A 23,637-nucleotide genomic window follows, 5' to 3' on the forward strand; every position below is an offset into this window, starting at 1 on the left:
GAACATATACAGTAGCCATGTGGCCAAGCCCAAGAAAATTCGCCTAGGGCTTTAAATATAATGTCGATATTAGACAATATGTCGACAGTAGTCTTATATGAACATACATACATAGCTTTTGAGCTATTGTATTCCACTGAGAGGTTGATTTTTGACCTTTATATGTTGAGTAGTTGTTTGGTTTTAGTTACATACTGTTGGGTCGCTGCCCCAATCCTGTGGGAAATACCATTTGACAAGCAGTTTTTGGTTTCACAGACCTGGTCTCTACTGTCTCTCCGTCTCCCTTTCTTAACAGTCACATATCAGAGAGATCATGCCCCTTTGTTTTCTGTGTTCTAGGCTTGTCTCGCTCAACATTATTTGTTCGAGTTCTGACCATTTCCCTGCGAATAACAATATTTCACCATTCCTAATCGCTATGTAGTATTCCATTGTGTATAAGTACCATATTTTTTGGATCCATTCATCTGTGGAGGAGCATCTGGGTTGTTTCCATATTTTGGCTATTGTGAATTGTGCAGCGATAAACATGGAAGTACAAATGTCTTTTTGATATCTTGGGACCTGCTGTTCGAGATAGATGCCTAGGAGTGATATGGCTGGGTCATAGGGTAGGTCTATATTGAGCTTTTTGAGAAACCTCCATACTGTTCTCCAAAGTGGTTGTACTAATTTGCACTCCCACCAACAATGGAGAAGGGTTCCTCTTTCCCCGCACCCCCTCCAGCATTTGTTGTTGCCTGAGTTCAGAGTATAGGTAGGCCATTCTAACTGGGGTGAGGTGGTATCTCAGGGTTGTTTTTATTTGCATTTCCTTTACTACCAGGGATGTTGAACATTTCCTCATATGTTTCTTTGCCATTTTTATTTCTTCTCTTGTGAAGTCTCTCTTTAGCTCCTTTGCCCATTTCCTAATTGGTTTATTGGGCTTGGAGGGGCTTAGTTTTTTGAGTTCTCTGTAGATGACAGATATTAGGCCTTTGTCTGTTGCTGTGCTGGTAAAGATCCTTTCCCATATGGTTGGCTGTCTTTCTGTTTTGGTGGCTATGTCCTTAGCTGTGCAGAAACCTACTTTTACTTTTAACAAACCCATTTCCCTGATGCTTGTCTGTGCTCTGCTCAGTTCTTTTGGTTTGGGATGCAAAGGACCTGGAACTAAGACCCAGATGGAAGATTGTCATCCTTGAGACCCCCATCGGTAACACTTGGACTCAGGGAGGGTAGGGGTGCCCATTGAGGACACCGCCATGTGCTAAGAGTTGCACAAGCTGTCTTCTCCCCCTCTTCAGTGACAGCCCACCCAAGGGGCAGCTGGCAAACTCCTCCCCTTGGCCCTGCCCACTTCTCCCCCACAACAGAGGGTAGCAAATCACCAGTCAGTTGTATTCGGTTAGAGTCTAGGCACTGTCCCTGAGCTCTTTTTGCTCAAGGTTAGTAGTGCTCTACCACTTTGAGCCATAGCTCCATTTCCAGTTTCCTGGTGGATAATTGGAGGTAAAGAGTGTCTCACGGACTTTTCTGTCTGGACTGGCTTTGGACTGTGAGCCTCAGTTCTCAGTCTTCTGGGTAGCTAGGATGATAGGTGTGAGCCACCAGTGCCTGGCCCTATCATGTTTCTGATAATTCCACTTGTCATTGCAATTATTGTTGGTCATCTCATTAAATGTTACATTCATGGATAACTCAGAAGTACACAAACAAAAAGCAGTGTTTCTTCTGTAAATTCAATTAAATGCTTTAATAGACACTATAAGTGAGTTATGAAAAATAGACATCAAGTTAAATATTGGTAAGAGACAAAAGGGGAATGTTGAAATCTACATGGGGTCTGCTTGCTGGCTGCTTTGTGAGGCCCTTCAAACTCACCCTTTAAGGAATCCAGAGCTGGGCTTTAACTAAAATCTTTTTCAGAAGTAGAAATAAAGTTAAAGCCTGAACACCAGGAACAAGAAGCAAGTGGCATGAGCCATGCCCTCAGAGGAGACCTTGCGGCAGAGTGTGGAGCAGCCAGGCTGGAGGTCTTAAGCTGAAGCTGGAGGCTGAACTTGGGGTGGAGATGGAGGTCCAGAGAGGAGCATAAAAACCCAGGCTGAGATTCTCTCCAGAGCCTGGGCTGCTACAAGCCTTGGTAACCCGGCTTAGGGCCACTGAGAACGGGCCCTGTCCGTCGAGTCCTTATACATGTGAGAATGGAGGATGGTAGTGCCAGTGGCTCAGGCAGAGCAGCCTGGAGCATGAGCCCGGCCCCCACATCCCTCTCTTCTAGTTCTCACACACAGCGTTATCTCTTGCACACACCAGCTGCCTTGCCAACACCATTCTTCAACACTACCCCATGGCAGGTGGAGAAGGCCAGGATGGGACATTCTGGGTGACCTGTGAGAGCAGACAGGTACCAGAGCTGAGGTAGAAACAGGCCAAGCTGGCACCTGAGGATCCTGACCTCAACCTCAAATTTTATGGCTATCCAACTTCCCTCTCTCTCTCTCTCTCTCTCTCTCTCTCTCTCTCTCTCTCTCTCTCTCTCTCTCTACCTGGAAATCTAGCCCATCTCACTCAGAGAAAGGGCAGGGAAAGCGGCACTGAATACAGCTCCAAATGTAAGACATTGAGGCCCAGTGACTTGAGCAGCACAAGAGTCCCCAATCTTAGCTGAATCAGCTTGGGTTTCTCTGCATTTCAGTTTTATTTATTTGTGGCGCTGAGTTGGGGTAAGGTTCAGCTGCTACAACGAAGGCCCACAAGAAGTTTATGGAAGACTATGTGTCTCTCTTTGCCATAGTCCATGAGCACCCCCAAGCAAGTACTCTACTTCCTTCACTTTTTTCCATTTCTTAAGATAGTGTCCTCTTCTTCGTGGTCAAAGCCAGGTCATAGTCTTGTCCTGGTTCTAAAGAGTGAAAAAGAAGAGAGTGGATAGTGATCTCCACAGACTCTCCACCAAGGCCCTTGATTCTCCTGGCGGGAACTTTGTTATGTGGCAGTTCCTAACTACACAGAAGGCTGCGGATGAATCTTTGTCACATCATGAGAATTTTGGTCATGTTCCTGAAGGACAGCTTTCAGCCTCAGACTGGGTGGATGTTAGGCACCTAGAAGATGCCCAACAAAGAGTATTTGACACTGAGTTAAAGCTGTAGGAGCTCAGAAGCTTACAGGTCCAATGTCCTCATTTTACTTTTTTGATTTTTAATTTTATTTTTTATTTTTTGCCAGTCCTGGGGCTTGGACTCAGGGCCTGAGCACTGTCCCTGGCTTCTTTTTGCTCAAGGCTAGCACTCTACCACTTGAGTCACAGCGCCACTTCTGGCCTTTTCTATATATGTGGTGCTGAGGAATCGAACCCAGGGCTTCACGTATACAAGGCAAGCACTCTTGCCACTAGGCCATATTCCCAGCCCCTCATTTTACTTTTTTAAGCAACTAAAGTGGAAGACCTAGAGAAGAAAGAGAGCTTGCCTGTTCACCCAGGGGCAACACTGGTCCCAAATCCTGTCTGGAATCCCCAATCCCCTCCTTCTACCTCTCATTTCAAGTTCCCTGTTCTAGCTCTAGTGGGGCCTGGGCCCAGCAGGGCCCAGGTGGCCTGTCTGCTGGGGTCAGGGTTGGGGACAGGGTTGGTGAAAAGGACCACAGATTCCACAACAGCATGGTGGGCTGGAGGGGACTCAGCTTTATGACTAGGTAGGTGTGGCCCTGGTTTCCAGGGACAGGTGGCCTAGCTGGTCTGTGACAAAAGGCCACACCCACCCGCCCACCCCACCTCCAGGCAGGAGAATTGGACTGGGGTCAGCTAAACACCTGGGGACGGTGCAGTAGATAGCTGAGGAGGATGGCGTACCCGGGTGTCCTCCTCCCCATGGGCTTGTTCCTCCACCTCCTCCTCCTCAGCAGGACGGCCCGGGGGGAGTATGGGGTGGTCCACGTGGTGTCGGAGAACTGGACCAAGGACTACTGCATCCTATTCAGCCCCGACTACGTCACTCTCCCCCGGGACCTAAGCCATGCCCCACTCCTGCCCCTGCACGATGGCACTAAGGCATCCTGGTGCCCAGGTGAGAACTCCTTCCATCGGGCCCCACCCAGCTCCCCCAAACAGCGGCCCCTCTACCAGACCACTGCCATGGTAATGAGGGGCAACTGCAGCTTCTATGCCAAGGGCTGGCTGGCGCAGGACCAGGGCGCCCACGGACTGCTCATCGTCAGCCGTGTCAGCAACCAGCAATGCTCAGACAGCATCTGGGTGAGCCAGGACCCCCATAAGCTCCGGCCAGGCCTTGCCATCCCTGTGGCTGTGCTCCGCTACACTGACATGCTGGACATCCTCAGCCACACCCAGGGCCACGCCAATGTCCGCGTGGCCATCTACGCACCCCCGGAGCCCATCATCGACTACAACATGGTGGTCATTTTTGTCCTGGCTGTGGGCACCGTGGCAGTGGGCGGCTATTGGGCTGGCTTGACGGAGGCTGACCGGCTACAGCGACACCGGGCCCGAGGAGGAGGGGGGCCTGGTGGTCACCATCAGCCGCAGGGGTCAGCAGCTGAGAGAGGCCAGGAGGATGAAGATGATGAAGATGGGCCTGTGGACTTCACACCGGCCATGACGGGTGTTGTGGTGGCCATGTCCTGCTCGATCATGATACTGCTCTATTTCTTCTATGACTGCTTCATCTACGTCATGATCGGGATCTTTGGCCTGGGGGCCAGCACCGGCCTCTACAGCTGCCTGGCACCCCTGGCGCGCTACCTGCCCCTACAGCAGTACGAGTGTCTTCTGCCTGGCCGCCGAACTTACCTGAAACTTCCAATGCTGTTCCTGGCAGTCCTGTGCGCTGTGGTGACCCTCCTCTGGGTGGTCTACCGCAACGAGGACCACTGGGCCTGGCTCCTGCAGGACACGCTGGGCGTGGCCTACTGCCTTTTTGTCCTACGGCGTGTGCGGCTGCCCACACTCAAAAACTGTGCCTCCTTCCTACTGGCCCTGCTGGCCTTCGATGTCTTCTTTGTCTTTGTCACACCTCTGTTCACCAAGACCGGTGAGAGCATCATGGTGGAGGTGGCAGCAGGCCCGTTAGGTTCTTCCAGCCACGAGAGACTGCCCATGGTGCTCAAAGTGCCCCGAATGTGCTTCTCCGCCTTGACCCTGTGTGACCAGCCCTTCTCCATCCTGGGCTTCGGTGACATTGTGGTCCCTGGCTTTCTGGTTGCTTACTGCCACCGCTTTGATGTTCAAGTCCACTCTCGCCAGGTGTACTTCGTGGCCTGTACTGTGGCGTACGCAGTGGGTCTGCTGGTCACCTTTGTTGCCATGATTCTCATGGAGATGGGCCAGCCTGCCTTACTCTACCTAGTGTCCAGCACTCTGCTCACCAGCCTGACAGTGGCCGCCTGCCGCCAAGAGCTCACTCTCTTCTGGACTGGCAAAGGCAGAGTCAGGACCACTGCCCGGCCTGTGGCAGGGTTCTATGGGGTTCTTGCAACCAACTCCATACAAAAGCAGGAAAGCCCCGAAGCAGACCCCAGCCCCTGCAAGTATGAGGTGGTCGCTGAGCAAGAGGAAGAGGACTCAGAAAGCAACGTGGAGGAAGACACAACCGATATGGTCACCATATCAGACGATGAAGCCACCAACCCAGAGGGCCACACTGACAGCTCTGAGGGTTGGAGCGATGCCAACCTGGACCCAGAGGAGTTGCCCCCTCCCTCCTCAGAGACCTCTGAGGAGATGATGCCACTAGTGCCAATGGCCATGTTGATCCCGCTGATCCCGCTGATGCCCCCACCCTCAGAGCTGGGCCATATCCACGCCCAGGCCCAGACGCATGATGCCAACCAGTCCTGGGCAGGTCTTCACAAGAGGAAGGGCTTGAAGGTAAAGAAGAGTATGTCCACACAGGCTCCCCTGTGAACTGGAGCCTCAGTGCCCTGTGCCTCTAACTGGTTGGCAGAACACTGCAGAGCCAAGCCACGTATGGCAAGAACAGATCGGGGCATTAGAGAAATTCCATGTCTACCCGAGGAGCCTCTTTGCTTATTAGGACTGTAAGGGGGCAGCGACCTAGGCAAGGCTAGCGGGTCCTCGGGAGTTGGGACAATTCCCAAGTTGTTTGAGAGGGGAAACTGAGGCCATAGAGGGCACGTGACTTGTACAAGGTCACTCAGGAAGGTCAGCATTTGCTCCCAGGGCTCACCAGGCAGCTACTTTCCTCTCTGTGACTGCCTGAACCCCAGTTCCTCAGCGTGGCAGCTAGGCCATCATCTTATCTCTCCTAACCCCAGCCTCATCATCCGTGTTCAGCCAGCACGCAGGCTGACGGGACCGTTATGATTCTTGGGTCCCTCCACTCCCTTGCCCTCTCTCTTTACACATGCTATTCCCTCTGGCTCAGATGCTCTTCTCACCCCCAGACCGAAATCCTCCAACTCAGATTCCTGGAAAATAGAGACACAATTCAGACAAGAATCAACCTTGGGATTGTCTTAAAGTGTGGGCAGGAGGGGTGGAGAGGCTACTGAGAGCACACAGACCAGGGCTCAAGTTCCCACCCGGCCTCACTAACTCTGGGTAACAGTCTTTGGGCTTACATGTTGCTTTATTGGAGCAATGGGATGAGAGGCTTCCCAAAGGGGAGGCTCCGCTTAAGGGGAGGAGAACCATATCCCCAAGAGGTAGCACTGCACTATGGGTAGGGTCCTAGAGCTGAGCTTCCCCCTTGAAATCCTGCCTTGACCACTGACTTGGAGTTTATCTTTGAGTGGGTGACTTCATATTTCAGTGCTCAGTTTGCTCATCTGTAAAATGGGGTAACCTACCTACCATGGGGGTGCTGATAAGTCTGAGTGAAGTGGCCATCAGGAGCTTGGCACAAAGGCCTGCAGAGACAAATTTCTGCACAATCCCAGCTGAGGGTTTCCTTCCCAAAATGCAAGCCTCGTTCACAAAAATCAAACCCAGCTCCTGCAAGGGCTTGGGGAGGGGGTCCCCCTGGAAATTCCCTTCTCTCCCCATGTTATCTTGTAGCATCAAACCCACCATGCCCATTTCCCTGCCATCTTTCCCTCTGGTGCTTCTCCTCCACCTGGAATGTGTTTGTTACCTCCTGACCCTGCTGCTCACCCCTGGCTGGCTCCTCCCCTTTCTGGTCCCTGCTCAGATATTCCCTCCTCAGGGAGGCCTTTCTTGTCACCCTTTCTGAATACGCTGGCCTCAGTCATATCAGGATGCCTTGGTTTTCTTGTTCGCTCCAGTAGAGTTCAGCTTCATGAAAGCAGAGATCTCTTGCATCTTGAGTGCTTGGGTGGTTTCAGGACCAAGGACAGGGTCTGACACGTCATCGGTGTTGGTCATTGTTGGAGGAGTGAACAAATGAATGAAGAAATGAATGAATGAGCAAATGAACAAATGAGATGCTGATCCTGCTTGAATGGTAGAGGACAGAGGACACTGTCCAGTCACCTCACCAAGGTCCCACAGGGCCCTGGTTAGAGGGAGGGTTAGATTTAGGGAGCCCAATTAGGCTCTAGGATGGAGGCAAGGAACAGGCATGGGAAGAGCTCAGGGGATAAGCACTTTAAAGCCCCACTCGGGGGGGGGGGGGGAGACATGCAGCCCTTCAGCAACCACAGGGCCAGGCTGGACAAGGACAGAGGGATGCGCTCAGGCCAGGACACTGACTGGAGGTGTTGGCAGCCCCTCCCACTGCGGCCAGAGGCCATCTGGCCTGGACAGAGGGGCCGCCACAGGCCCTGGCTCACCCCCAGCCCAGGCAGCCTCCCCGCTGCCAACCTGCGTCACTGGGCCTGCAGGACAGGCTACACCCCTGCAAGGCCCAAGGGGGAAGGGCTGGATAGAACCCAAACCTTTTTACCCACTGGGCCCCAGAGTGAGGGTGTGGGGACTGGCAGGGAGTGCTGGATGCCAGGCAGGGTGCCTGTGAGGACACCCACCAGAGCTGTCCAGGCAGAGGTGTCTCCAGACAGGTCTGGAAAGGGAGTCACCTCTTCCTCATCCCCTGGGGGCTGGATTTGCGGCTGTCCCCTCCCCCACAGCTTGGTGTGTGGTGGTTGGTTAGAAAGATCAGAGTGCCCACAGGGGTCCTAGAATAGATCAGGGGTAAATGATGACTGAGATGGTTCACGGGCATTGGCAGGAGGCCCATGACTCCTCACCCCAGCACAGCCCAAGCTCTGCTCCTTGCCATCGTCACCCGAGGCTTAGTCTATTCCGGCCCGTGGCCTCTGACAGGCTAACTTGAGAATCATCCATGAAGACAGCCTTGCCTCCAGAGGCTTACTGGAGAGCTCATCTAACTCACATGGGAGGGGGCATTGCTTCCTCCCTCACATAAGTGTCCCCCCAAGCCTGAGCCTCTGCACCACCTCGGTGTGTGTGTGCACACGCGCGCCAGTGCTGGGGCTTGAACTCAGAGCCTCGGCACTGTCCCTGAGCCTCTCTGTGCTCAAGACTAGTGCTCTATCACCTGAGCCACAGCGCCACTTCTGGCTTTTTCTGAGTAGTTTATTGGAGATGAGTTTCACGGACTTTTCTGCCTGGGTTGGTTTCAAACTGTGATCCTCAGACCTCAGCCTCCAGAGTAGCTAGGGTTACAGGTGTGAACCACTGGTGCCCAGCATGCGTCTTACTCCTTATAACTCTCCTGAGCTCACTTACAAGGCACAGAGACAACAGCCCCTTGCATGTGAACCCAAAACACTAGACACCGACTAGCTGTCCCCTCCCATGTCCTCTGCCTAGCCAGAAGAGTAGGGAGAGGCCAGGTCAGGAACAGGTCAGGCTTTTCTCCACTGCCCGGCAGTTGACAGCAATGCTGCCAATCACACAGGGGGCTGGGCAAGCACTCCAAGGGGAATTCACAGGAGTGTATAGAGACCAGTACACGGCAGGTTCGGAGGCATCTGCTAAAAATGCAGATTCCTGGGCTCCAGGTTCTGATTTGCTGGGTTAGACAGGACCAGACATTTGTGCATTCGAGGGGCTCACACCCCCACCCCAGGCTGAGCACCTCCAGAGGTCAGCTCTCATCCCTCCCCCACGGGAAAACAAGGAAGGAAAGATACCAGGGCTCTATGAGCAAGGCCCAGAGCAGTCCCCACCTCCCACCCTGTTACCCACATCCTGCTTGGGCCCAAGATTCCCTTCCCCCACCCCGGAGCTTACACACCTGAAGATATGGCCATCACCACACTCCCCTGGCCAATTCCAGGGCAGGAGAATTGAGCTCACTTCACTAGCCCTCCAACTAACTTCACCTTCCTTCTTAGAATGTTCTGCCCCCACTCCGCCCCAAGTTGGAGGCTATTTTCTTTGTCATGCACTGGGCCTGCCACATTGAAAGTGCTAAATAAAACATCTGTGGGATAAATCTGCAGGCAAAATAAAAAGCCACTCTTACTAGTCATGTGACCTTGAGACACAAATGTCCTTGTTCGTGCAAAGGGCCTCATGGGAGCACTGACTAGCCCAGGGTTATGTTAAATATGAAACTGTCCAAGGGAAGAATTGAGCCCCATGACTGGGGTAGACAGATGTGTGTGCACCTGTACATATGCACATAGACACATAGCACTCGTGGACGCAAGCTCCAGATATAAACCCACATTTGCTACATATGCATCCATACCTTATTGTGCACACTTCCCAGGCACGCACACAGGGACTCCAGCCTCTTTCCCTTTAGATCTAGGCATTCTCCACAGGCTTTTCCTGCCCTCTCAGGAGTGAGGGGGTGAGAGGGGGTACCAATCCCCTGAGGGCTAGTGGTCTGGGTCTCTACCTCTAGGCCCGTTCCTCTCCTAGTCAGGCAGATATGCTTAGATTCTCCTTCAAGAGAGATTTCTGGCCAGGCTCTGGTGGCTCATGCCTATAATCCTACCTACTCAGGAGGCTGAGGTCTGAGGATCTCAGTTCAAAGCCAGGACCAGTAGGAAACTTTTATCACCAATTAACCACCAGATAAAAAAGCCAGAGTGGTGCTGTGGCTCAAGTGGCAGAGTGTCAGCCTTGAGAAAAAGAAAAGGCTCAGGGACAGTGGCCTGGGCCCTGAGCTCAAGCCCCAAGACCCCCTCCCCCACTAACACACATACACCAAAGAAAGAAAACCTACCTATAAGTTCCATGGATATCCTCAAAGCTACACCCAGGGTTCCAGGTAGCTCCATCTACCACTAGGACTGCATTCTTTCATTTGGTTTTTCAGGGACCTCATTTAAACTCAGAAAGACCTCCATAGATCCCAGCCCTGTTTCTTTTCTTTAATGCAAGCTTTTGATGCCAGAGCTTCTGGATTGGATTCATTGAGAAGCAGCAATTACCTATGAGATGCTCTAACTCATAGGCGAAGAAAGAAAGAAGGGGAAAGCTGGCCCGGAGTCATACAGCGGCCAGACAGAAGAAACAGAACACAGATCTGGCCTCTTGATTCCCAGTGCAGCAGTTGGGGCCAGCTGCATCTTCTACACACTACCCCAGGAAAATGTTGGCCCTACCACTGCTATATCCATCAATCCTTAGTAATAAGCATAGCCCTCCCCCTCCCCTTTTCTCATTGAAAAGTTCTTTTGGGGCTTGCTGAAGGCATGTAGTTAGGTGACAAGCACCTCCTCAGCTGGAGTGGGAGGGAGAGAGGACATAGCTATAGTACTGTGACACCTAGGCTCTAAGCCAAGTTTAACTTGCCTAAGTGACCATGAACATTTGGTGCCTTTTTTTGCCCCCTGCAACCATGCCTCTTGTGTGCACCTATGCTGCCACCTGCTGGTCAGTAAGATAAGAACAAGCAGGTGCACACCACCTGGGAACTTTGCCATTGGAATCAGGGTGATGTTATATACATATACTCATGTAAAATAAACTGCCAGTTAGCAGAATTCCAATGCCTTGTACATGCCCAGGGTTGGACTTTGGAAGTGAGGACTATGGAGTTGTCTGCGTAAGGGTATCTTTTTTTAATTTTTTCTATTTTAAATATGGCGTTAAGTAGTTTTATTTGTTTGTTTTGTTTTGGCCAGTCCTAGGCCGTGAACTCAGGGCCTGAGCACTGTCCCTGGCTTCTTTTTTTTTTTTTTGCTCAAAGCTAGCACTCTGCCACTTGAGCCACAGCGCCACTTCTGGCCATTTTCTGTATATGTGGTGCTGAGGAATCGAACCCAGGGCCTCATGTATACGAGGCAAGCACTCTTGCCACCAGGCCATATCCCCAGCCCGCGTAAGGGTTTCTTGATTCCTAATATAATGAAATAGTCCTGTGCAACTTTATGAATGAATGATGCTAATACCCAGAGCCAATCCTCACACACCTGATAGTGCTCCCAGCAAGCACACAGAACCAGGCCTCCTGGAACCAGTGTTCTGAGATGCCGGTACCCACACCTTCCTCATTCCTCCCACCCCAATGCCAGCGCCACTTTCTGCCCATGTGATTTGTACCTTAGGCTCACCTCTGCTCTCAGAGCAGGTTCTGATATGGTTGGTAACATTGTGGGCAAATTCCTGCCCTCCGGCTTGCTTTCCAAAAGCTTAATCTTCAAGGTAGCTCCCCCTATGGATCCATCTCTCAGCCTCTAGGATTTCATCTGGAGCTCACAGGTGTGAGAGTCTAGTCCTGGTCTCTCAGGGTGGTAGAAGGATTTCTAGAGTGACGAGGAAGGAGATGAGAGAGGTGAGTAGGTGGCTTCCACTAAGGCCATGTTCTGAGAAATACCTCAAACTAGCTTCCTCTGGTTCCTAAAAGCTTGAATGGCAGAAAAGATTGGGATGGGAGGGAGGACAGATAGGGAGAGTCTCCTGATTCAGTGTTGACAGAGACCTTCCAGAACTCTCCTGAACTGAGGGCAGAGAGGGAAATCAGCCTGTCCTGGGTCACATAGCCAGCCAGCTGCAAGGACACAGTGACCAGGACCCTGGAAACTGACCTAAGAAACCTTTTCACGGAAGACACTGCCTAGCATGGAGGCGCTTGTCATTCAGAGCTACCTGGATCCAGAGAGAAAAGAACGCTGCGGGGGGGGGGGGGGGGGGAGGGAATCTCAGCTCTCACTCACCTCTCCTGGACACAGAAGTGAACTTGGTGGGAGAGGCCATCCTCCTGAGGGGTCTCCCCACTCCAGCCCAGGAGCTGCCCCCTCCATCCCTGGGGCAGGAGTCGAAGAGAATCCTTAAAGCCTTCTATGACGATGCTTCCCAGAAGACGCCAGGAACCTGGGAATGGGCACTGGTGTGTAAACTATCTGAGTGACTGCTTTCAGTTCTTTTACAGAAGTGAAGTTACTGCTGTGTATATAATAATATATACCATATATATGAATGTTACCCTACATAGACATTGGTGTACAAAGTCCAAATATTAGTGTGCAATTGATGTCCATACATTGGTGTATAATCTCTCCCTGTCTCTCTCTCTCTATATATATATATATGTTTTATATATATATATATATGAATGTTACCTTATATGGACATTGGTATACAAACACTACGATCTGGCTTTCAGTTCTTTTGCAGAAGCAAAATCACTGGTGTGTGTGTGTGTGTGTGTGTGTGTGTGTGTGTGTGTGCCCTTCAATGGCTCATATATATTGTGCGAGTCCTGGAGCTTGACCTTAGGACCTGGGCACAGTCCTTGAGCCATTTTGCTCAAGGCCAGCACTCTACCACTTAAACCACACCTCCATTGCCAGTTTTTTAGTGGCTAATTAAAGATAAGCAACTCACAGACTTTCCTGCCCAGGCTGGCCTCTAATTGGCAGCCTCAGATCTCAGCCTCCTTAGTCGTAGCTAGGGTTACAGTTGTGAGCCACCAGCACCCCACAAGGGACCTGTAATTCTGCTTAGTTTTAGAGGGACTGCTTCACATTACATTCCCACCAGTGGGACACAAGGGCTCCAGGTTCTCATATCTTTGCCAACACTTGTTATTTTCTCATTTTTTCAACAGCCATTCTCCTGGACAGGGGTGAGAGTGACTGTTTTCTGGCTGGCACCTCTCATGAGCACTAATGCTAGTATCTTTCTCTGCATTTAGTAGCCACTGGCATGTCTGTTATGAAAAAAATGTCTATTCAATGGGCTGGGGATACGGCCTAGTGGCAAAAGCGCTTGCCTTGGGCTGGGGATATAGCCTAGTGGCAAGAGTGCCTGCCTCGGATACACGAGGCCCTAGGTTCGATTCCCCAGCACCACATATACAGAAAACGGCCAGAAGCGGCGCTGTGGCTCAAGTGGCAGAGTGCTAGCCTTGAGCGGGAAGAAGCCAGGGACAGTGCTCAGGCCCTGAGTCCAAGGCCCAGGACTGGCCAAAAAAAAAAAAAAAAAGCGCTTGCCTCGTATACAGGAAGCCCTGGGTTCAATTCCCCAGCACCACATATATAGAAAATGGCCAGAAGTGGCGCTGTGGCTCAAGTGGCAGAGTGCTAGCCTTGAGCAAAAAGAAGCCAGGGACAGTGCTCAGGCCCTGAGTCTAAGCCCCAGGACTGGCAAATAAAATAAAATAAAATAAATAATAAAAATGTCTATTCAAATCCTTCACCCGTTTTGGAATGAGGCTATGACTTTCTACTTTGCATGTTTCAGATGGTTTTGGTAAGGTAGATCCAATCATGATCTCTGAGAAACTAGATACATGAATATCTTGAAAGCTTGTAATGCCCGTTGCTGTATTTCCTCCCACCTCCTGTGTGCGCTGTGAAAGCAGCAGCTTCTTCATGCCTTCACAGCAGGCTCAACTAACTTTCCATCATGGAAAACAGCGTGGACTCCACCTGTATGACTGACAGGTAGCGAGCCTGGGCTCCATACTCTCCATCCCGGGACTTAGCTCTGCATTCAGCCACTTACCACTTCCTGTTGACCCAAATGTAGGAAAATTCATTGGTAAAGCCCTCCCTGTGTCTGGGGAAGGTAGTGGGTGGGAGTAAGGTGAATAATTGGTTCAAAGTTATGGACAGTGGGAATACCCTTTCTTGTTCATATGCATGGGGGTGGGGGCATAGTTAGCAATAGTGTATGGTTCACTGGTACACAGTGCCTGTATTCCTAGCTACTTGGGAGGCTGAGAGAAGAAGGATCATGGTTTGAGGCCAGCATAAGCAGAAGGGTTCAAAACCGTGTGTGTGTGTGTGTGTGTGTGTGTGTGTGTGTGTGTGTGTGTGTGTGTACTGTGTGAGCTGGTACTGAGGCTTGAACTCAGGGCCTGGGCACTGTTCCCTTAGCTTTTTCACTCAAGGCTGGTGCTTTACCACTTGAGCCACTGTTCTACTTCTGGTTCCTTGGTGGTTAATTGGAAATAAGTATCTCATGGAGTTTCCTGCTCGGGCTGGCTTTGCACAGTGATCCTCAGATCTCAGGCTCCTGAATAGCTAGAATTACACCACCAATGCCCAGCTGGAGACCTTATTTTGTTAAAAATGCTAAAAGCAGGCGTGGAGGCATGGCTTAAGTGGTAGAATGCCAGCTGAGTGAGTAAAAGATCCTGAGTTCCAACCTCAGTATCACAAAATAAAAACACAATCAGCCCTTGTATATTTCAACAAAAAGTAGAAGATTGTGGAGTATTCTTACTACAACAAAAGGATGGATATTTGAGGTGATAAATATGCTTATCATTCAAGTTTGAACACTACCTATTATGTGCATATATCCAAACATCACACTATAACCCATCAGTATGTTCAACTATCATGTGTTCCCTTCGGGAAAAAACAAATCAGGGCTGGGAATGTGGCTTAGTGGTAGAATACTTGTCTAGCATCTAGGTGAGGACCTAGGTACCACATAAAAATAAATAAATCCCTCTCCACATCACCTTTATAATAACAATAAAGTAAAAAAATTTCCAGACTCATTTCACTTTTATTAGGAGCAAACACAATCTCAGATGAGTAGAAATAACTTCAGAGTTGATATTAAAAGAAATTAGTCCAAAATTATTGTTAGGTTACAAATAACTTGCACATAAAACCTACATTGTTTTCATAGCAGTGAGTGTGCATTCTCTAATTGTGTCTGACTATCCAACATTTACCAGTCTCTCAAGAGAATGATGTACAATAATGACGTCATCTGGGACATAGGCAAATATCCCAAAATTTTTTATAAAGAGGATTTGTTTGTCATGCTCACACCTACCTATCCACTGGCTTAGTCATGATTATCATCCCATTTTCACAGAAGTAATACTGAGTCACATTACAGTTACGTGACTTGTCCAGTGCTATGGTTTTAATTTATCCCACACAAGTCATGGGTTGGAACTTTAATCCCCAATAACTATTGGGAGATGGGACAATTAAGAGGTGATTAGGTCAGGAGGATTCTACACTTACTAACATCCTTATCTTTGGAGTGGACCCATTACAGTCAGAATGATCACAGTGGCACAATGACAGGAGGCCCTGGCCTCAATACCAGCAGAACATGGCCACCTTTCTTTCTTAGCTTTTCATATCAACCCATTTCAAAAAAAAGGAATAAAGAAAAGACAATCAGGACATTAGCAAACCATGGAGGGGGGAGGAATTTCCATCCATGTTTTATTAAATAATACTGTAAAGCACCTGCATCCAAATTATACTTACCACCCATCAAATATGGTCACTTCATGAAAACAACCCTAAGAAACATTTCCAAAATGAAGCCCAGAAGGAAATCCTTCAAATTGATACAGTTATTCCTCTTAACCAGGCCAGCTATTATACCTGTCACATCTGCAGGCTCTTAGGTTGTAAGGGACTCCAGAAGGAGTTAGGGCAGGCTCAAATGCAATACTGATTAGAAAAGCGGTAAGTCACCCAAATAAGTTGTTAAAAATAAAAAATAAATAAATCCCTCTCCACATCACCTTTATAATAACAATAAAGTAAAAATTAAAAAAAAACAGAAAGTAAAATTTAAAGAAAATATAACATCAAAATTGTTTAAGTAATTAAGAAAATAAAAGCCGATTTCAAGGTCATTCGGTTCCTCATTAAAGAAAAACACATAGCCAATGTCTTCCAGGTCCTGGAGATGAAAAACCAGCTCCACATAGCCTGACAGCGAGGGTCTCACCACGAAGCAAGGAAGGGCAGAGGGGGCACAGCAATGTTTTAAATGGGATCTTGCTGAATTACCCAGACTGGCCTTGATTTTCTAGGTACCAGAGCTCCTCATGACCTCAGCTGGGACTGCAGGTATGCACCACTATGCCTAGCTAGATAAACACAATCTGATTAGGACCCTTTGGGCTTCAAAGAGCAAGAATCCACTCCAAGGAGCTCCCAGTAAAAAAAAAGCCCATGAGAAAGGATTTCTCGGAACCTAAGGCAAATGGCCCAATGGAGCTCATGGGGATTTGCAATGAGAGAGCTCTCTGCTCTCCACTCTGCACAGGCCTACACCCCGCATCCGTCCATCCCCCCCCCCCCCCGGCTTCTTCCTGCCCCTTCAGGAGCTGGCTGCCTCGCTCTTTCATTTTGCTCTTGGTTCATCGTGGCACGAGCCCAACTCTACCTCCCTGCCTCTGTCACCCAGGGAATCTTGGGAGAGAGAGACTCCACTTCGATGTACTGTCTAAATTTAAAGGTGGGGCATGGGGGGGGGGCATGTCCTGGTGGCTCACACCTGTAATCCTAGCTACTCAGTTGGCTTGAGATCTGAGGATCGAGGATCAAAGCCACCCTGTGCAGGAAAGTCTGTGAGACAAGTGATAGAGTGTTGGCCTTGAGCAAAAAAGCTCAGGCATAGAGGCCAGGCCCTGAGTTCAAGCCCCAGTAACAGGATCAAGGGTCAAAGCCACCCTTGGGAAGGCCAGCATTTGAGGACAGCTTAGGTCACTGTTTTTGATGCTGGGTCCAATCTTGAAGGGTGACTATCCAGAGACTGAAAGACCAGCAGGCAGCACACTGAGTGCTGGGGAGGGCTGGGCACCCCCAAACTAGCCTGCAGTCTCTCTGGACATTCATTTTTCTGTCATGTCTTGACTGACCTCTTTCTGGACTGGTGATGTTTGCTTTGCTTGATATAATGGCCTCTCCTCTACACCACAGGGCCAGCACTCACTCCTTCTTCTTGACTGTTTACCTCCCTGGCTGTCAGCCCCTCCTCTGTGGCTGCCTGCACCTGGGGTGGCTTAGACACACAGGACAGGGTTGGAAGTTGCATCATCATTTGGTGGGGAAATAAGCCAAATTTCCATGCTTTGGTTGTATGTGTGGCCAGGAGCCCAAGGTCAGCACTGAGGGAGAGAAGAAGGCCGACAGCAGAGGCCTATCAGCCTCATCCTGCCCCACCTGAGCAAGCAGCCGCCCATGCGGGACCCTGAAAGGGCCTTGTCTCAGCCCATGTGAGCTACCATAACAAAATACCGTGGACTAGGTGACTTACAGACCATAGGTACTTATTTCTCCCAGGTCCTGAGGCTAGGAAGTCAAGATCCAAGGCAGATTCAAGGTTGGGTGAAAGCCCACTTCCTGTTTTGTGATCATCTTTTGGAAATTACAGGTGTGTACTACCATATCCGACTCCCTCTGCCTATTTCTTACGAGCACACTTGTCGCTAGATTTAAAGTCTACCTGGATCATCCAGGATAACCTCATCTTGAGGGTCATAACTAATGGCCTGTGCAAATAAGGTCACATTCATGGGATCTGGGAGGATATCTATTGGGTGGGGGGCAAGGGGCTAGGAACCATTCAACTCACTACATCCCCTTTCTCACCACACCAAGGACCAATAGTGTACCATGCCATCTCCATCCTTATCAACTACAAATGACAAGACATTTGGCCATTCCCATGTTAGAAAAGACAGAGAATCTTGAAAAAACCAGGCAGGGTCATGTTCCTCCAGGAACTGAGGGCTGAGTGTGACCAGAGCAGCCAGGAGGGGGTGCCATCTTTGTCCTCCATTCGCAGTCGTGCCCACATCTGCCCCACCTCTGGTCCCTTCTGGAACCAGACAATGAGATGATGCCCCCAGGGAGAGAGTCGAGTATTTTGCATTGCATCCTGGGAATTACACAGTTGACGCTCTGAGAGCACAGCCCTTCTGTAGCTTCCGTTCTGCCTGCCCAGGAAGTTTCATGATTGCCAGGACAGCAATTAAGGAAGAGATGATCAGCCAAATGGTGCATTCTTGGGCCATGGCAGCCGGCGTTCTGTGTAGACTGTCTCAGAGCCAAAGGGGATGAGACTTTCCGGAAAGCTAGCTGTGTCCACACAAGATTCAGCTCCGTAGCCTCCAGTGTCACTAGCTCAGCGATGATGAGTGACAGGAGCCCAGGCCCAGGGTGCTCGAGGAATGCTGGGGAGAATGTGCTCTGACAGCTGGGGATACCACCCACAGGCCAAGGGAGAAAGGAAGCAAGTGAATGGGCAAGGGGGATCTTGGACTCGGCATCGGTGGCTAAAATGGATCATTCAGTTAGATTTGGGCTCTCTTCTCGGCTTGGGCACTAAATCACTGCATGAGATTGGAAGCGCTTCTTAAGAATCCTTATAAATCATTAAGAAAAAAAGAATGCAGGAGAGGAAAGATGGGCAAGGAATTTGAACAGGCATTTTGCAAAAGAAATGCAGATGGTCAAAACCATAGAGAAAAGATGTTCCCTCTCTCTAGTAATTAGGAAAACAGAATTTAAGACAGTCAGAACATAAGTGGAAATCTTCGTGACATCTGAAGAAAGGCTGTCATGAGTAATATTGTATTAATGTTAATTTCTTAGTTTTGGTCATTCTATTAGGATTAAGTATAAAATGCTACCTGGAAGCCAGGTGCCAGTGGCTCATGCTGGTAATTTTAGCTACTGAAGAGGTTGAGACCTGAGGAGGCTGAGCTCTGAGGATCTCGATTCAAAACCAGCCTGGGCATTCATGTCCATGGGATTCTTATCTCTAATTAACCACCAAATAAGCTGGAAGTGGAGCTGTAGCTCAAGTGCAAGCCTTGAGCGAAAAAGCTTAGGGACAGCACCCAGGCTCTGAGTTCAGGCCTCAGCAAAAACAAAACAAAACAAAAGGATGTTTAAGTCAGTTTTTTTAAAAAAAAAAATCCTAGTAGATATTACTTACACACATTTAGATCCTCTGAGCAAATATTCCAGACCATCAGGAAAATAAAGACTAAAGAAATTCTTTGTAATATGTATATTTTTTCATCATTTTCACATATTTTTTAGTCATTGATCTTTCTACCTGGTTTATCTATATTTCATTTCCTTCCTTAGTAAGAAACACACCCTTATATGTATCTAGTAATTTGTTGTTGTTGTTGAAATCATGAGGCTTGAACTCAGGGCCTAGGCATGTCCCTGAGCATTTTAGCTCAAGACTAGTACTCTACTACTTTGAACCACAGCTCCATTTCTGGCTTTTTGATAGCTAATTGGAGCTAAGTCTCCATGGACTTTCTTGCCTCAGCTGGCTTCGGACCGAAATCCTCAGATCTGAGCCTCCTGAGTAGCTAGGATTACAGGCCTCAGCCACCAGCCACCTGGCTCAAGTAGAATTTTTTTTTCTTCTTTCATCTGTACATAGTTTGGATTCGATGCCAACTCTAGAGTCACTAGCCCTAACTGGCAAGAGAAAGAAGTTATTGTGGATGAACGGACAAAGCCTGTGGATCCCAGGATGCTATTGTTGGGCACAAAAGCCCTTCTGTGACTTGTAAGAGCTGGTCCCCCATACCCCGGGTCCCCCATGAGGACAGGGAGAAGAGCACTCCTTGTACTCATGCTCTGGTGGACCTCCTGAATTTGTAAACAAGTGAAGCATAACACAAACAAGTTGTGTATGTGTGTGTTTAGCTTGTTGGGGTTTTTAACTCAATAAAATGTTTGTTAATTAACTCCATGAGATATATATATATATATATATATTTTTTTTTTTTTTTTGGCCAGTCCTGGGCCTTGGACTCAGGGCCTGAGCACTGTCCCTGGCTTCTTTTTGCTCAAGGCTAGCACTCTGCCACTTGAGCCGCAGTGCTACTTCTGGCCATTTTCTATATATGTGGTGCTGGGGAATCGAACCGAGGGCTTCATGTATACGAGGCAAGCGCTCTTGCCACTAGGCCATATCCCCAGCCCCATGAGCTATATTTTTTTAACCCTTGATTATCTTTACATTTGATTGGACTCCACTGACAGTTGTCTTGATAAATAGGGGTTGATTTCTGTATATACTACATAACCAACTGAGCAGGCTAAGTGACCATACAGTAACAAACAACACTTGAGGGCTGGGAATGTGGCTTAGTGGTGGAGTGCTTGCCTAACCTGCATGAAGCCCCGGGTGCAATTCCTCAGTACCACACACACCGAATAAGCCGGAAGTGGCGCTGTGGCCCAAGTGGTAGAGCACTAGCCTTGAGCAAAAGAAGCTCAAGGACAGTGCCCAGGCCCTGAGTTCAAGCCCCATGACTGATTTACAAAAAAAAGAAGCAGAAGAAGAAGCAGAAGAAGAAGCAGAAGAAGAAGAAGAAGAAGAAGAAGAAGAAGAAGAAGAAGAAGAAGAAGAAGAAGAAGAAGAAGAAGAAGAAGAAGGCATTACTCAGAAGACAAACCAAAACAAACATGGGTTCCCAAATAAGCAAAACATTTGCCTTGAATTCTGTCTTAGTAGAATCACCTCATGGAGCGTCTGTGAGATGGTTCCCTTCAGGACCCTGGCCGGGGTGACTAAGCTCTGATAGTGAAGAACACAGCTCTGAGCACTGGTTACCCCTGGCCTTTACTCTCCAAATGTCAGGGCCACCCTCTTTCCCGCAGTGACCATCAGAAGGGTCCCCAGATATTGCCAGCTCAGCAGTCCCAGCTGCCCACTGTCCTGCCAGGACTCTGGCTTGCCTTGGCTTGGCTTCCCTGTGCTGCAGTGAACAAGACTGGCCCGCTGTCTCAGGCTTGACTTGAAGTCTGCCTCTACCACCAGCCATTCTGAGCTGTCTTTTCGGGCCTCAGTTTCCCTATCTGTAAACTGAGAAGATTGCAGTGGACAATTCTCAACATTGCTTAAGAGCTTCTCAAGCAGTTCGTTTCAACTCTGCTCCAGCCTCAGCCTTCCCTCTGCACACACACACACACACACACACACACACACACACACACGTGAGTAGTTCAGCCATACAGAGGCACAGCCCATAGTGACAAACCACCATACAGGGGGAGCTAGTGAGGGGCTGGAGAAAGGGGAGAACAGGAAAGGCCCCAACAGTCATTGCTTGGCTGACTCTGAGCCTCCACAAGACCCAAGAAAAGGGTGAGAAAAGATGGTTCCGGTGGTAAAGGGTGGGGTGAGGCTAAGAGGATAAATAGGAAGCAATGCACAAGGAAAAGATCAAGGAATGTGCCCAAGGATGGGTGAAAGTGTGTGTGTGTGTGTGTGTGTGTGTGTGTGTGTGTGTGTGTGTGATTCTGCTGTATCTTTGCTATGGGCAAAAAGAACCGAATAACTTCAATTCAGCTCAAATCTTCCCATGAGCTTGAAAGGCTGCCATTATCCTGGCATTATTATTAGGTTTGTTGGTCTGTCTCTGGCCTCTTGACTCTGTTCGCTATCATCAAGAAGGAAAGGAATGGGCAGCCCTGCCCCTTGCCACCCACGTTTCCTCCCAGCCCATCTCAGAATCTAATAAAGGTTGACAGTGACATTGAAAGGGAGCGAGTGGGATTTAATAAAAGGCTGCTCTGTCTAAACAATGATTCGGGACTTTCTGAAGAAAAGCCGGTCAGCCCCTTCCACGAGTGCACACTGAACATGGCTTCTGTGCAGCTCTCCCCTTCTGTGTTCACGCTGTTTGGTTCCAGCTATGTGAATTCTTTCCCCAATTCCTAAAAAACAGAGTTCCCAATCTGTGCTCCCCATTTCTCCAAAATATCCCCCGCCCCGCCCCACCACACACAGACAGAATTATTCTCTGTCCCTGCAGTCTCTGTCCTAGCCATCCTCCCCCTTCAGCCTTTTCTGGGAGGATAGGTGAATAAGGAGCTGGTGTGCTTACCCAGCACCACAGAGCCACAGAGCCACAGAGAGACACCATGGTGGTGTGCTTACCCAGCAGGCGTGGAGATTCCATCCCCAGCACCAGGGAGAAATGAAGTAAACCTGAATGGAGCCCAAGCCCAGAGTATCACACATCTGCCCAGCGATCCCCTCAGGGAAGAGAAGGACACCAGAGAAAGGCCACTGTGCTATTCAGGCAGAGAGGAGAGAATCACCCAGACCTGTAAAAGACCCAGAAGCAAGAGTGGGCAATCAGTGAGCTGTAGCCAGCTGGCTGCTTGTACCACGGTGGGCAGAAACCGGCCCTGCCTCAACCAATCACCACCACCAAAACACAAAGTACAAAAACACTGGCACTAAAGAGCCCACAAAAAGGCCACCTAATAGCACAAAGGCTGACTCAAGGAGGCAAGTTTCTGCCTCATCTGAGCCCTGGGACGTGTGTCACAGTCTTTGCACGTGTCCATCTGTGGCTGGCTGCACTGTTACAAATACATGTCACCAAGTAGGCAAATTTGCAACTATGGATTGACAAATAATAAGAATCAATGCCACTTGAAAAACAAGCACATCTACCAAGTGCTGACAGCTAGTACCTGTGATCCTAGCTACTTGGGAGGCTGAGATCGAAAGATTGTGGCTCAAAGCCAACCCAGGCAGCAAAGTCCATGAGACTCTTACCTCCAGTTAACCAGCAAAAAGCTGAGAATGGATGCATGGCTCAGGTGGTAGAGTGCCCAGTGTTGAATTAAAAATAAAAACCAAGCTAGAGCATGAGACTGAGTTCAAGCCCCAAAACTGGCACAAAGAAAAAGAAAAAAAAGAAAGACAGAGAAGAAAGGAAGGGGAAGGAAGGAAAAGAAAGAAAAGGAGGGAGGGAGAGAGAAAAAAAAGAAGGAAAGGAGGGAGGGAGGGAGGGAGGGGGGAGGGAGGGAGGGAGGGAAGGAGGGAGGGAGGGAGGGAGGAAAGCAGAAGGGCAGAAGAACAGGCCGGCAAGCTCCTAATGTCCAGGACTACCAATGCCTGCTAGTATATTTTGCTTCTATCTAGTTTCTTAAAAGACACGAGAGAGGCAGGAATGATCTAGAGATCTAGAATGACCTGTAAACTGAAAACTAGAGCTAGAAGGAGTCACAGAGAGACACACGCACGGCACGGCAGTACTTTGTGTCTTTCCAAGGTCTGCCCATCAGGGTGACTTAGGACTCCTATCCCATGCACATGGAGTCAAACTCTGCTAATGGCATTTGCAGCCCTGGAATGAAGCTGAGCAGCGCAGCTGGCAGCCCGAGGGCTCCAGGGCGTCAGCTGACAGCATTGTCCATCTGAGGTCACAGGCCAGGGGCGGGGCAGCAGGAAGTCAGGTGTCCAGACAGACCTGCCAGCTGCTGTCAGAAATGCAACAGCCTTCACCTCGCCACATGTCCAGAGACCCCTCAGGCAGCTGATGCATTACAATTTTTCGGGATACAGACTGTCGAAGACCAGGGCGTCTTCCAGGCATGCCTCATTTGAAATGCTAGGCACTGCACAAATAGGTTTTAGTCAATATTTTAAACCATAGAGTTTCTTACATGGTGAAAAAAATATCTGAAACACAATTCCCTTGAGGTAGAAGTAAGCTCCTAGTGGGCTTACTGAAT

At 49.3% G+C, this 23,637-nt stretch overlaps 2 protein-coding genes across 2 annotated transcripts in view; both read left to right on the top strand.

Moving 5' to 3' along the window:
- Positions 1-16,334, top strand: part of Crhr1 (corticotropin releasing hormone receptor 1) — a 49,746-nt gene extending 33,412 nt beyond the window's left edge. Inside the window, exons 9-10 of the mRNA XM_048366877.1 lie at positions 174-180; positions 16,324-16,334. The gene's annotated coding sequence lies outside the window, so the exon portion shown is untranslated. The remainder of the gene's footprint in view (positions 1-173; positions 181-16,323) is intronic.
- On the top strand, positions 3,836-5,914 carry Sppl2c (signal peptide peptidase like 2C). The gene has a single exon (XM_048367275.1). The coding sequence runs from the start codon at positions 3,836-3,838 to the stop codon at positions 5,912-5,914; it is 2,079 nt and encodes a 692-aa protein (XP_048223232.1).
- Positions 16,335-23,637: the final 7,303 nt, after the last annotated feature.

The sequence above is a fragment of the Perognathus longimembris genome, chromosome 17 (assembly GCF_023159225.1).
Source record: "Perognathus longimembris pacificus isolate PPM17 chromosome 17, ASM2315922v1, whole genome shotgun sequence".
In the NCBI taxonomy this organism is placed as follows: Eukaryota; Metazoa; Chordata; class Mammalia; order Rodentia; family Heteromyidae; genus Perognathus; species Perognathus longimembris.